Below are 15,692 nucleotides of genomic sequence, written 5' to 3' on the forward strand. Positions count from 1 at the left end.
GATAGCCTTCCCATCTGCGCTCGGCAGTGCCTGACCAGGGCTGAACCACAACCTGGGTACGTGCCTTGGCTGGGAATCGATCCTGTGACCTTTCGGTTATGGGACAATGCTCCATCCAACTGAGCCACACCAGCCAGGACTAGTGACAGTGTTTTATAAATGAGTTGATTACAAGTTACTATAACATAAGTATACAATAAAAAAATGATTTGAATGATATTCCTCAACTACAGATGAATTCAAAACACAAAGCCCTATTGTTATTCCTCTTACTATTTTGTGTTACATGGTTATTCTGCACACAGCAGGAATAAAAGCACAAAAACATTTCTTTTCTAAAGTACCTAGGAAACAAGTAACTATCAATCCACAAAATCTTGTCATTTTTATCCTGTTTTTAATTGGTTACCCTAAATATTTTTGATCTATAAATATCTCTCTATAAATATAAAAATTGTAAGTAATCTTTAAACTTTCAATAACAAGGCATGTGTCCCACAGATCAGAATAAATTTTATATGAGTAAGAAATCAGAAGGGACCATAAGGCAAAAAGTTGAGGCAGCAAACTTTCTTAAACATCAGTAAATACACACACATACATTTAGACTTGGAAAATATACAGGGTAGGGCAAAAGTAGGTTTATAGTTGTCTGAAAAATAATACAGTAACTAATAAATAATAATACAAGAATAAACTCACAACTATAAACTTACCTTTGCCCTACCCTGTATATTTTTAAAAAGCAAAACTATCAAGAGATTACATTACATTCTATTATTTTATACATGAAATATTAAACTTAGAAGGCAACTCTTTTTGTGCTACAATGTTAAAACTAATAAATTAAAGCAATAAATAAAATGCGCCATAAAAATATTCTCTGATGGAAAATGACATCATCTTTCAGTTGCACTTTTGAAGTAATTGAAAACACGTCCAGACTGCCCTCTTGCTCATTCTCTCCTTGTTCCTCTCTCCGTGTATATGCTTGGGTACGTGTGTGTGTATGTGTCTTCTATACTTACAGTGAAGAAAAACTATTAGCTAAATTCCCAGCAGGTTCATGCAGACTAAACTCTTAGGTTTCCTGAGTTTCTTCAATTGCACGTCTAAGAGGACATGATGGTGTTAAACTTCAGAGATGGGTAATTCCAAGCTTTTCATATGGGAAAGCTCCAAATATACTAAAAAAAAAATTGAGCTTTCATTAAAGCATTTTTAAAGAGATTTTATTTATTTATTTTTAGAGAGAGGGGAGAAAGGAGAGAAAGAGAGCGGGAGATAAATATCAATGTGTGAGAGATATATGGATCGGTTGCCTCCTGCATGTGCCCTGACTGGGTGTTAAAACCGGCAATCTAGGTATGTGCCCTGACTGGGAATTGAACCTGCAACTCTTTTGGTGTACAAGATGATGCTCCAACTAAATGAGCCAACTGGCTAGGGAAGGAAAATTAATTTTGTAACCTAAGGATACTGCTTTACAAATTCTGCCTTTCCTAAGTTGCATGGAAAATCTCGAGTGACGATTTAACAATCTTGATAAGTTTTGATTACACTTTACTTTAAAAGAAATACCAGTCAAAGGAAGAAATCCAAACACAGCATGCTAATATACTTGCTTAACGTTTTTTAATTATTGTATATGCTACATAAAGACATTTATTCAGCAACTCTTTTTTTTTTTTTTAAAGAAAGTATGTTTATTTTGCTCTGTAAAGCAAGAGAGTACTTTAAATATCAAGTGACGTACTAAGTGGAACAATCAATTACCTGGATTTTTTGCTTCAATAAGTTTTTATAAAGAGACAAATTAGAAAAGGTATTATTGTGGGTTTTATTCCAAAAAATAACTTTGGGGTTACCTATTTGACCAGTATGAAATCAGTGTTATCTTTTCTATTTTCTGGGTATTTAGGCTATACAATGAAAATTGATTTTCTGAGTGATAGCCCTGAGAACTTGCATCAGTCTCACTTATCAAAGAAAGATTCAATTATGTTCCCATATTGTACTTACCAAGGAAGAAAGTAAGGGAATAACTTTACAAAAGGCTCCTCAGGAAAAGTTGCCATAACCTTCAGTTACCTAGATTAGCACACGAAGGCAATTCAGAGCACCTATTTCTCAAGGGGTCTGTGAAATAGGACTTATGGTATAAGATACTTTATTTTTAGCAGTATCTATGTATATTCCCAATGACCCTCCAGTTTACTACATAATCAGAAGAAGTTTTTTATTAAAATTTTGAGGTAAGAGAATTATTTTTTTTACAGTTGTGAGTACACAAAACAGTTTATTCTTGTATTATTTATTAATTATTGTATTATTTTTCATACCCAAAACAGTAAACCTACTTTTGCCCCCACCCCTCTAGTGCTGAATAAAATGAAAGAATCAAACAATATATAAACAGAAGTACTAAACATCCCCAGGAGGCTGTGTTTATCTTTTCAGTTTCCAGGCAACTTAAACAGAGGTTTAAGGCCTCGATGGGTGGCTGAACTGGAGAATCCAAAGGAGCTTTGCCAATCCTGCCATCGTGTCATCTTACCTGGATTTTTTGCTGCAATAAGTTTTTATGAAGAGACAAATTAGAAAAGGTATTATTGTGGGTATCTATGGAATGATGACAGTTAAGTGGCCAAACCTGAGGGTCTTTGATTTCCTTTTCATGTTCTCAGTAAAGAGTAAATTAGTAAAAAGCACATAAGAACAGAATGCCATCAAAAGTAAATAATTACAGCAAAATGATAAAACATATTGCATTATGTTCCATATCAAGAAAGGCTATGGTTATATATATAAAAACTTAGCTTCCTTGGATATGAACCCTGAATTCTTGCTTTGCCGAAAGAACCTCTATTCTACAAAAATGCTTTTGTCCAAAAGGGAACCCTCTTGCACTGCTGGTGGGAATGCAGACTGCTGCGACCACTGTGAAAAACGATACTGAGGTTCCACAAAAATTTAAAAATGGAACTGCCTTATGATGTAGCAATTCTACTCGTGGGTGTATATCTGAAGACACCCAAAAGACCAGCTCGAAATAGATGTATCCCTATGTTCATTGTAGTGTTATTTACAATTTCCTATCAATAGGCAAGTGGATCAAAAGAGCTGTGGTACACATATACAATGAAATATCACTTAGCCATTAAAAAGGATGAACTTTGACCATTTGCGACAGCATGGGTAGACGTAGAGGATATTATGCTAAGTGAAATGAATCATTCAGAGAAAGACAAATACTGTCAGATTTCACTTATATGTGGACTCTAAAGAATACAATAAATAAACAAGCAGAACAGAAGCAGACTCATAGAGAGAATGGACAGATGATGTTTAGGAAGAGCTGAAATCTTTTCCCTATCATGAGGCTTTAAATGGCTGGCCTTGGAAGCTAACAGACTTAACTAACTTTGTTTCTATGGGAATGGACATTCTCAGTTCCAAACAGCACACCTGCAAATGAACTTTGGAACATAGCATGTTACCTCAAGGTTCCATAGGGCCAGGCCGTGGGCACTCAGGGTGGCAGGCAGTCCCCAGACTGAGTGGCTGAGCCTCTTTGAGAGGTGAATGAACCTAAACTAAGGCACCCAGTCTGAGGAGCTGCTGAGCCACCAACAGAGACCAGCTTGTCAGCCAGTGAACAATCGATGCCCTCTGCTCACATGGCCCCCCTGGGCCCATGCCATGCTGATCACTGTGTATTGTGTTCAAAGGGACCTCTCCGAGGTAACCTTCTCCCTCCAGGTCAGCCCTGACTTTGAGCTCCGCAATTTCCGAGTCCTCTGTGAGCTCGAGTCTGGCATCCCCGCTGAAGAGACCCAGATTTTCTACATGGAGAGGCTCCTCGCTGATGACCACTCTTCCCTGGGCTCCCACGGCCTCAAAGATGGAGATGTGGTTGTTTTACTTCAAAAGGAGAATGTGGGACCTCGGCCTTTGGGACGCACATCAAGCCTGCCTCACGCGGATTTCACTGGGATCCCCATGCCTGGGACATCCAGCTCCCGGCAGCAGCGGCAGCAGCAGCGTGCACCGTCAACGCAGCGGTCCCATGGCCTAGATTCTGGAGGGAAGAGGACACCTGCGGAAGATCTGGGCAGCCCTGCCTTGGTTCGAAGCATGCTGCTTTCCAATCCCCACGATCTGTCCTTGTTGAAGGAACGCAATCCCCGCTTGGCAGAAGCCCTGCTCAGCGGAAACCTTGAGACATTTTCTCAGGTCCTGATGGATCAGCAAAGGGAAAGGGCCCTGAGAGAGCAAGAGAGGCTTCGCCTCTACTGTGCTGACCCATTTGATTTGGAAGCTCAGGCCAAAATAGAAGAAGAAATCCAGCAGCAAAACATCGAGGAAAACATGAATATAGCGATAGAAGTGGCTCCAGAGAGTTTTGGACAAGTGGCCATGCTCTATATCAACTGCAAAGTGAATGGACATCCTTTGAAGGCTTTTGTCGACTCAGGTGCTCAGATGACTATTATGAGCCGCGCCTGTGCTGAGAGATGTAATATAATACGGCTGGTGGACCGAAGATGGGCTGGGATTGCTAAAGGGGTGGGCACACAGAGGATCATTGGCCGAGTTCACTTAGCTCAGATTCAAATCGAAGGTGATTTCTTACAATGCTCTTTCTCTATCCTCGAGGAGCAGCCTATGGACATGCTTCTAGGGCTAGATATGCTCAGGAGACACCAGTGTTCCATTGACTTGAAGAAAAATGTGCTGGTGATTGGCACCACAGGCACGCAGACTCACTTTCTTCCTGAGGGAGACTTACCCCCGTGTGCTAAGCTGGTAAGTGGTACTGGGCAAGAAGGGTCTTCAGACAAGGAAGTAGTAGATGCTGTTAAACATTCCACCACTAACTCAGGACGAAAAAAGCATTGACATAGATCATGAATCAGCCACCGACTTGAGGGAATCCAGGTTCTGGGAAATTCTAAGCCATGAGCTCACTGGCAATGTAATCATTAAAAACATCCGTAACAACTAAACCTGGTCTTGGGGTCAAGTTCTCAGATCTATAACTACGTACATTGTGATTGCCTGATTTTTGTCCGTGCCTTCTTTGCCCCCACCATAGATTTCTGAACCTCGTCCTAGGGAGGCTGTGGAGGCTCCAACTGATTTGCAAATAATCAATGAAAGAAAAAGCATCCTTTTCCTTTAGAGACAATGTTCTATCAGGTTACAGGGCTGCTTGGCCAAACCAGCTGCTATTTTGCAGATGCTGCAGGCCCCACAAGGCACCCAGACAGAAGTATTTCAAATTAGCACTAGCGATTATTTATATTCAGAGAAATATGTCTATTTTCACAGATTTTGTTTTCTTTGGGAAAGTTATTAGAAATAGCAGGTCAATTACACTCTTGAGTTGATTAATAGTTACAAATGTCTTTTGGAGAGCAGAAAGGCCTGTTTCCTCATGTTTTACGTCTTCTCATCTGGAGTCATGCTCACCGCAATCCACTCCTCAAGGCTATTTTTGCCATATTTGAGAGAATAGGCTTTTCTTCTAAAGTAGCCTAAAATAATTTTCTCTTTCCCCTAAATTCAAAGAAACCCTGGCTATAACACAAAGGCAATCAAGTAGATTTTTAAAAATTATGGTGCTTCTTGGGAGCCTAGTGGTTTTATTGCTGCGGGAGTAGGAGGTAGGGGCAAGCAGTGCTCTAGCTCCCTTAATACTAATTTCAGATAGGTTGTTTAAAAAACAAAAACAAAAACAAAGCTGCTATATAAGTTAAGCTGATGCATAAATTCTGTTTGAAGAAATCTTTTCACTCTTAAAGTAACATTTGAAAAGTTCTGAATGAGAAGATCTCTAAGGTTTCATTCAGCTCAATGGTCCATCTGACAAAGCTACTCTCCCATGAGAGTGGGAGGGGAAGACCCTAGACTTAGTTGCAATCCATGGCTAAAACATGCGAGAGAAAATGTTCAGTTGTCTGAGGCCGTCAGACTCAGGGAAAATGTTTCATGCCAATAATCCATCAAGGCTAGTGTGAGAAAGAGTAGTTTAAAGTCAAGAAATACATGTTCCGAGTTCAGCTCCCTATCCTTTAGGCAAATCAGGTCACATTATACAACTCATTTCTCATCTACAAATTGTTTTAGGGGAGAAAGCCATTTTTAGGTGCAGAGATCATATTATGATCTATGGAATCTTTTAAGTTTTCTATTTTCTCAAAAAAATCTAAAGCCACTCAAAACATTCTCAGAAGCTACAGAAAACAAAACAAACTTTCTCTGTAATCACCATATGCCTTCATATCCTTTTCTTGATCTGCTTCTGGGTAAGATCAGTCATCTTCCTCAAGAGTCACCTTTTCCCATGTAGTACGCCTCCTAGTTTTCTCCTTCCTTACAGGTTTTCCTGTGCTCATGTTCCCCAACCTTGTCTACATTTGCATCAAGGCTAATAGCCAGAAGAACTGCTAAAAATGACCAAGGGACACATCTTTTCTACTTTTGTTTCTAATTAAGTACTCAGGACAAATGTAGTTAACAAAATGAAGGAAGAAAGAGTAAAGTCAGGAATAAGCAATTGTAAATGCTTATGAATTAATGGAAACTGTTTTGATAAATGCATGGATTCCTTCACAGATGAAAATATGCAAAACCCTTAGCATCTTCTACTGGACTCAGTATGCTATAAATGTACTTTACATATATTAGTAACATTAATCCTCAGAATAGATCTTCAAAATAGTTATCATTAGCCACATTTTATAAACGGGAAATTAAGGCTCAGGATTATTTTGAAACATTGAAATATCCACTAGCTTAATCTTTTTTTAAAACTTTTTTTGACAACAGTCCATATTTTAGGTTGTGACTCAGCTTCACATCAAACACATACATGTGCACACAAGCACTGGTCTATGTGGGAAACAAATATACATATTATATATATACATGTATATTATGTTTTATCCTTTCCTAGTATATTTCTTTGAATAATTATACTTTTTTATTTAAAAATATGTTCTTCATGCCCCATTTGTATTCCACCAAGGTATCCTGATGTATAATCTGAAAACACTAATTAATCTCTCAGGTTGCTCAATTCAAATCTTTCTGATTTCAAATGCCAAGTTCTTTTCACTTTGTAACCTTCTTTACCAGGCACATTTTAATTCTAGAGACTGGGGCAAAATTGTTACAAAATTTTATTTTTATGGAAACTACCAAGACACTACCAGTAAAAATGGCAATGGATAGCAGCAATCAGAATACACTCAACAATTACTTATTGAACACCCATGAATAAGCACTGAGCCAGGTTTTTACAAACAGAAATGAAATGTGTAAGTTCCAGTTCTAGATCTTAAGGTGATTTCACCCTGGCAGAGGTAAGATAAAAATCTTGCAGTCCACTAAGAAAAAAGAAAAGTGTGGACATGACATTAGTAATATGCGCAAATGAAGGAATAAATTTTAATCTGGAGGTTATTTTTAAAATCATAAGCCAGTAAAATATAATTTCACTATGCCTAAAATAACCATTACCGATGCTGGAAAAAACAAAGAGACATACTCTCCTCTTAAATTTAGGTTGGTAATATACAGTTTGTAAGTATCTGTTATCAGAAATTAACTACCTAGAAAATGATGAACAAATCTTCATTTCCTTTTTCCATTAGAAATCACAATAAAGTAAAATACATGATGAAATAGACCTAACCTGTATGAAAAATGAACCATTTCAAAAATCCATGAAATCCTTGGTTTCACCTAATGCCCATTTAAATTCCCAACATAACTAAAAGAAAGTCACTATTGTTGATAAGCATGAATTTCAAAACTACATTAATGCATTCTGCTTCAGTTAAACAAGAAGACTGATGTTGTTTGAGATTAGTAGAGCATGTAATCTCCTTTCTTAAAATATGGGGTCATAAAATTGATCTTTTTCTAGGGGATAATCTACTCTTCCCAAAAGAAAAAGACAAATGAATGTCTGCATAGATGAATTCATCTTTGCTGCAGGTACGGAATGTTGTCTTTTAAAGAGAACACTGCCATTTGCTGTCATCCAACATTCCACAGAGAAACACTTGAGTAAATAATTTTGGAGTAATCTGGGATTCATACCAGGACACTATTAGTGAAGATATTAATCAGTGCTAACATTCTTTGATGTTAGCAGTACGCTGCAAAACTAAGGAAGAGGAACAATGGTAAAAAGAAGTTAAGAAGAGGATGGGGGGAAAAAGAAACCTAGAACTCTGGATTGTTTTGAGCTAACTCTCTTGGTTTAAGTGCTATTTTATAAAGTGGGTAGGGACTGGGCTGAGATAAAGGAGTACCTGCCATTCCACAATACTTTACTCATCACAGGCAAGTTATCTAAAAACAAAAAATATTTTCACATGAGAGCCTGAGTCAATCTTGGTTTTGAACTCCAGTTTGTTTGCGTGTCTGGGTCCCCCTGTTACAATCTCAAAATATCTAAGGGCCCTCATCAGAAAATTGGGATTTGCAGCCCTGCTGGGATTTCTATGTCTTTCTCACTGGATCCACTGAACAGGCTGTTGAGACGGGCACATCTGGGGGTGGGTGGCCTTGTTTCTTATTACTACACTAAATGTGTTCTGGTGATTACTTTCTCTCTCTCTCTCTCTTTGAGAAAGACTTTTATGAATCCAGGTTTTCTATATTTCTGAGCAGTAAGGCTTATTTTAAGGACATCATTTGAAAGGTCACAAGACAATATTCTCCTACGTTAATGTTCATAGGAGGCAACACAGGCCTGCTTCAGATGGAGGTGAAGTGTATATTTTCTTTCTGTTAATTGATATATTGATGTTGTTTACAAATGAATTAAGTGATGAACAACATAAGCGGATTCTAAGTAAAATAATCACATCTATCAAATTTTACCCTATAGCATCAATGACCATACTAAAAGTCTTACTCTGCCACACTTTACTACAAAGGACCCTTGAAATGCAGAGGAAAATTAATTTAAAATTACATTAGTTCACATAGTTTTCCTTCCAAACTCATGTCATTTCTAAGGATTCAGTTATTCTATCAGTCAAAAAGTATCAGTGTTTTGCATTCATCCATGTCTATAAAAATTCAATGTACTTTTTCCAAGAGTCTTCTAATCACATTATATCATTCAGAGAGACAAGGAAATGTAAGTTATAGTTTTTGCCTTGAACAACTTAAAAATCAAGTTAGAGGAACTTGAAAAAATACAAAGTAAACAATTCAGAAATATTGACTTTGATGCTGAATCACGAAATACTACAAATTGTGAGTTCGGGGTTTGAATGAACTCCTGCTACCCATTTGAGATGCTAACTATGACACAACACTGCACAATCCATTGGACAAAATTTCACTGAGCACCCAGAGTAGTTCAGGCACTGTTTTAGGTGCTGGATTTCCTCCATGCAGCAACATTTTTCTGGGGCTCAACGGGGACTTTGAGCTGCAGCTGGGCATAGAGGAGAATCTGTAACCTTCTCAAAGGTGAGTAATTCAAGGTCACTTTGAGATGACCACTAATCAAATCAGACAGAGTTAACATATGGCACATTCTCAAGCTAAACTTCAAGGTAAAGTTTGTGGTCTCTTTTTGTCTTGACTCAGTGACCCTGGGCTCAAGTTGTTTCTTATTATGGGCTTAATCTTGGTGCATGATTCAGCCATTGTAAACAAATTCTTCCCTCATAAAGTTAATGGAAAGGGTTATACTATGGATGAACAACCAGTAATACAGGCAGAAGAAATTCACTACTGGGGATGAGTCAATTTGATGGAATTATCTGTTATATACTTGAACTCCAGGGGAAAAAAAAGAACAGGAGCTCTCATGAACAATAAAATACCAACCAGATGGCAATTATATAAATGTTTGGGCATTTGGAAAATCTAAAATACGGCCCAAAATTACTAATGAAAATGTAATAAGTGCTGAGTTTTCCTGCAGTGATCATAACTTTGTTCATTATATCTTCAGTCTTTACTATTTTATTTGAGGCCAAAAATACCTGCTTAATTCATAAGATTATGTGAACAAATAAATGGACAAAGTTCTACCTTAATAAGCTGACATAATTAAAGGGTAACTTTTTATTTAACTTAGTTTTTATGTAAAAATATGTGAGGTGAAACTAAATCATGCTAGATAGTAAGATTATCTTTGTATAATTAGAACAAATATGTTCTGAGTTAACAACATGACTGATACATGTATAGATCTAAATGTAAATGACCCAAGAAATAAACTCTTGGCCTACTTTTAATCTAGTAAAGCTGTCAACTGTTCCACTTCTAGGGCGGTTTAAATAGTATCTGCAGTGGCCAAATCATCCTAGTTTGCCTAGGACTGTCCTGGTTTCAAAACTGATAGCCCAGTGTCCTGATAATTCCATCAGTTCCAGGCAAACAGAACACTTGGCCAACCCTGTTAGTATTTAAAGTGAATTTTTTTTTATCTTAATGGGCGCTTTATTCACATGGTTGGTGATCTGAGAAGACGGCGGGTTTGCGCCCTAACAGACTGTCTTAAATTCCATTTCAAATCAACCCTTTTTTATAAGGGGAAGAAAGTGTAGGTAAGGAGATTGGCATTCAGGGGAAAAGTTAATCAGATAAAAAGCTGCAGCACTCTTTCATCTGTAGATGGGCGATTCTTATCTGTGCCCTGGGTGGGGGTCCTTCTGTGTGTCCTGGCCAAGGAGCATCTCACTCTGGAGAAGTGAATTTTTAATTTGAAACATGTGGATATGGGCACCTGTAAATAGGCTTGAATGATCAATGGTTCACGTTAGCAATGTATGTTGTCATGTTGGAAGTAAAATGTCCTCTTTTGTATAGGAGAAAAAGCCTCATTTAAACTCATTCATCAAATATTTCTAGGATAGAAAGTTATTCATGAAAAAATTTTAAGAAAACCAATCTATAAGTGGATTTTTTAATTTAAAGCACATAGGTCTGCTATGGGCACTCACATAAAAAAAATGCTAAAATAATGAAAGAACCCTATAATTTTTTCAAGCAAATCCACAGTATAACAGAACTGAATGAAACTGCTTTAATTTTCAAGACTCCTTGAAAGTAGAATATATACATATATCATATATAATATATGCAATTTAAAATGGAGTAGAAATTGACATTAGGGAATGGGCTCACAGAGTACAAAAAATAAATATTTCAATTATCTGTGAATTTGGATTATCTTGAAAATAGATTTTAAAAAAGTTATACAACATTTATACTTATTATAAGGATAGTGATAGACTGAATTTAAGTCTCAAAGTAAATCCTGGGTTTTGAGTTTTTAAGAGAATATTTAACAAAGGAGCAGAAACTTCAGAAAGAAACGCAAACAAGTAATGATGCTACCTTCACATTTATTTTATGTTGTCATGGAGCTAGCCAAAGGTCAAGGTGCAATGAAAAGAATGTAAGGTAGGACTGTATGATGGAGAAGGGTTTTTGATAGCTGTGGTGATAGACTGCAGATGATGCCTAGAAGTGGCTTTGCTGAGTAGATGGCTGAGGAGTCAAAGAAACATGGAGGTCCCATGATTCCTCAGTGGAAAGCTGTGCAGGATCAGGGGGCTGGGAGGGAAAGAGAAGGATATATGACCAGATTATGATGGAAACAGAAGCCTGAGAAGGTTTTAAGGAAAAATAAGCCAGCCACTATGTCCAGTGTGCCTAATATTTTGACAGAAAACAAAACAGCAAAATGAGAGCTTTGCCTTTGCCACTGGGAGGAGAGTAAAATCCGTGACAGGTTAGCTGTCATTGAATCAGGGAACGGTAGCACAGAGAAGTTGATGACATCAGTGGAATATCAGAAACACATACAGGGCAACTTTGGTTATCAGTTGAGCCAGTTTGTCAATTCTCTACTTAATAACTGCACTTCTAGACCATCTCATTAAGAATTTATAATGAAATGATATTAAGAAGCTTTTACATAAACTTACTGGAGCCAGTGTTATGAGCTTCATTCTATCAGAAAAAATTGAATGAAGTTAAAGCAACAGATGGGCAGTTAGAGTAAAACAGAAACAAAGGTATTCTCTGTTCAAACACTGCTGCCATCACTTGTTCTCCAAAGCAAGAATTGACAGAAGACAATCACACTTTCATGCCATACCTATCAGAGTTTATGTCCCCATATGGCAAGGCCTCCACTCAGAGCTTCATTTACAATGACTTTCAAGTCTGGTCTGAAAGTGTCTTCATTAACACAAGAAACTCAAATTGTAGTTGTTATTTTTATCTGTGGTCAATAATTAAGAAAGTGGTTTAAGTTTTATAAAAAATGCAAAACCCTTTCTGTGCTATCCAACTGTTTTCAGTGATTCAGATTGAATTGTGTGTGTGTTTTACTTTAAGCGGTTAAGCAAAAATTCGAAGAACGATGAGAATATACTTTAAAATTTTTTCTTCTTTTAAAAACATTCCAAACTCACTTCGAGTTGTAGCTAAGTGCTATAAAGGCGCATGTGGAAGCTTCAGATTTTCATTTGCACTGGAACTGTCCATAGTTTTATGAAGGTCTAAGAGCTAGACAGCCAACTAAATGGGAGTTTAAGTCTTACAGAAAGTTCAGCGAATGGGTTAATGATTCAGGATTCTTTACTTGAGATGGTATGAAGAACTGATGCAGTAGATTGGTCAGATTAAGTGCATTATGTTCATTTATAGTTGGTCAAAATGATTCTAACATATTGCTAATGTAAATCTGTCATATATTCGATACTAAGTAGCTGACTTATTTCAGTCTACCAAGATACAAATAAATAAACATTCTTTTTGGGAAACTACAGAGATTCCATGACACCATGTGCAACATCCCATCAATAAAAACCTATATTTTTATAGAAATATTTTCTATATTATACTTGCCCATACTTTAATAATTTGATACTCTAAAAATATAGGCATTCCAAAGCAATATTCCGAGGATAACTTGTTTTTATCTTGTGGCTAATATGCTGACCCAGAGGAACCTGGCCAATTAGGTAGAAATAAATAGACAAGTGTAAATAGAAAATGTTAAGGGACACATTTTTCAATAACATGTAAAAATTATAGGAACAATTAGGTGAAGCTAAACAGTAGAACCCCAATTCTAATTGTCATTCTTTCACTTTTTCTGCTATATTTTCCCTTGAATGAACAAAGCTAGATCTTTTAACTTTCCACTGTTCTGTCTCCTAGTTCACCCCAAAATATTTTATATCTTGTTGTTCTCTCCGTGGTGCCCATGTAAGTGGAAGCATCTTAACATAGCCAACCTGCTTTGAAGGCTTCCAAAATCCTACTAATAGGAGGCACAGTGTCTTGTTTTACAAGTATTTTAAGACAAACATTTGTACTGATAAAGTCCATTCCAAAAGTTAATGTTTTAAAGCCACACAAATATAATTTGAAAGTATGCTAAGACATAAGTCCAATTAGTGACAAACTACTCATTTGTCCATTCAGTAACTACATTTTCAGAGCCAACAATGAACCAGGCACTCTTATTGCTTCAGGAGTTAGAAAAAGAATGGTACAGAAGAATGTCAAAGTAGTTGTCCTCTTGAAGTTTATTTTCCAGTGGAAGTTTCAAACAATGATAAAAAATAATAATGATACTATCTAATCATTTACATAGAACTTACTAGGTGAGTCATTTATTCTGAGCATGTTACACATTTTAACTCATTTTATCTTTATAACAATCTATCAGAATTAAACAATGTTGCCATTTCAAAGGTTAGGACAGTGAAGGATAGAGATATTCAGTAAGTAGCCCAAGGTCATGGAGCTAGTAAATTGCAGGATAGCCATCCTGCAATTTGGGATCCAGAGTTTATGTGTTTAATCTTTCTACCATATTACCTCTCACTAACAGCAAATAAATATCTATATAATATCAAGTAGAGATACATCTTAAGGACAAGAGTGAAGCACTTTAAGGAAATAAAAAATGATGGAGGAAGATACTACTTTAAATACAAAAGGAAGGTCTCTCAGAGGATATGATATTTGAGGAGAAACGTGGATGGTAGGAGAGAGGAACCCCTGAGAAGATCTGGGCAGAGATGATTTCAGAAAGAACAGCCTGTGCAAAAGACCCTCAGGAGCAACAAACTAAAGGTGAAGAGGAAGAGGAAGAAGGTCAGTGTTTAGGGTGGAGTGAAGGAGTAATCTAGAAGGGTGAGATTATGCAAGGCCTTGTAGTTATAAATAAAGGCCTTGGATTTCATTCTAGTGTTATAAGAAGCCATTTAAAGGGTTTTAAGGTAGGGAGAGACATTTGATTTATTTTTTAAAGCTTTCTCTGGTTGCTTTGTTAAAAATAGAAGGGCTGTGGACAAGGCCCTTAAAAAGTACAGTATCTACAGGCTAAACAGAGGAGAAGGACCCAGCAAAGGAGCCTCAGAAAGGGTAACCAATGAGATATGGGGGAAATAGGAAGAAAAACAAAACCATGTATAAGAAGCCAGATGAAGCAAAGCTTTCCTGGAGAATGGTGTGGACACTGTGTCCAATACCGTTGTGTGCTAGGAAGGGTGCTGAGAAGTAAATCATAATTGGAATAGCAAGACAGAGGCTGTTGGTAACTTCAACAAGAGTGACTTTTGGGTGGGGTGCGGAACAAGAACTTAGTCTTAGGAGTTGAGGAGTTGACTGGAGTGAAAGAGGTGGAGAAAGCAAGTACTAACACCTCTCTCAGGAAAGAATACTTTCAGGGAAGTGGAGAAACACCATAGATGAAGGAAGAGGCATTTCTTTTACTATGAAAGCAGAGAGTTCAGCATGTTCACTTGTTGATGCGAATGGGCCAGTGGCCATGGGAGGGACTGAAGAAATAGAGAGAACAAGGGTAACTGAAGAGGCACAGCCTTAGCCTATTAGGGAAGAATTGGGCCTTGGGAAGTCCATTGTTTATAACAGCAAGGCCTGCCGAGTAAATGCAGGTAGACTGGCAGATCCGATGATGTGAGAATGAGCTAGTTTTTCTCTATCTTGGAGTTTCATAGTGAAATAAGAAGCAAAAGCACCAGCTTTGAGTGAGATGAAGACAGGGAGTGTTGAAGAATTGAGGAGTAAAGAGAGGGTATAAAAAAGGTACTTTAGAACATAAGAAAGTAAATTAAGTAGGACAGGTAATTGAATTTCAGACCAGTACTGAAGGTCCATTTAAGATTCAAGTTTAAATATTTTTTCCCTGGTGGCTCAGTGGATTGAGTGCCAGCCTGTGAACCAAAGGGTGTCACCAGTTCGATTCCCAGTGGGGACACATGCCTGGGTTGCAGGCCAGGTTCCCGGTAGGGGGCGTGAGTGGCAACCACACTCCCTTGATGTTTCTCTCCCTCCCTTTCCCTCTCTCTAAAAATAAACAAACAAACAAACAAACAAATAAATAAATAATAAATATTTTTTAGAAGATTCAAGTTTAAATATCTTAAATAAAACTAGCTATGCTAGAAAGTGGACAAGGAAAGTGGATATTTTGCTTCTAGCACCAATTTTGCCACTTACTGAGCAAGTGCCTTCAAGCACACACACCTCTCTGGGCCTCAGTTTGTGTAAGTGAGGAGGTTGTAGATATGCACCACTTGGTGGCACCCTGAAATGTGTGGGGTACTTTGGGTTGTCCTGGAGACGACGGGCATTTAGAACTCCAGGTCTGGGAGTGCTCC

General features: G+C 37.5%; 2 protein-coding genes across 3 annotated transcripts in view; one reads left to right on the top strand and one right to left on the bottom strand.

Annotated features, from left to right (window-relative positions):
* Positions 1-15,692, bottom strand: part of PDGFD (platelet derived growth factor D) — a 237,661-nt gene that overhangs the window by 113,594 nt on the left and 108,375 nt on the right. The gene's annotated exons all lie outside the window — the stretch shown is intronic.
* On the top strand, positions 3,703-4,902 carry DDI1 (DNA damage inducible 1 homolog 1). The gene has a single exon (XM_054592506.1). It carries the CDS (start codon positions 3,703-3,705, stop codon positions 4,900-4,902), a length of 1,200 nt encoding a protein of 399 aa, XP_054448481.1.

The sequence above is a fragment of the Pteronotus mesoamericanus genome, unplaced genomic scaffold (assembly GCF_021234165.1).
Source record: "Pteronotus mesoamericanus isolate MK-2021 breed Mesoamerican mustached bat unplaced genomic scaffold, CSHL_Meso_final scaffold_36, whole genome shotgun sequence".
NCBI classification, from domain to species: Eukaryota; Metazoa; Chordata; class Mammalia; order Chiroptera; family Mormoopidae; genus Pteronotus; species Pteronotus mesoamericanus.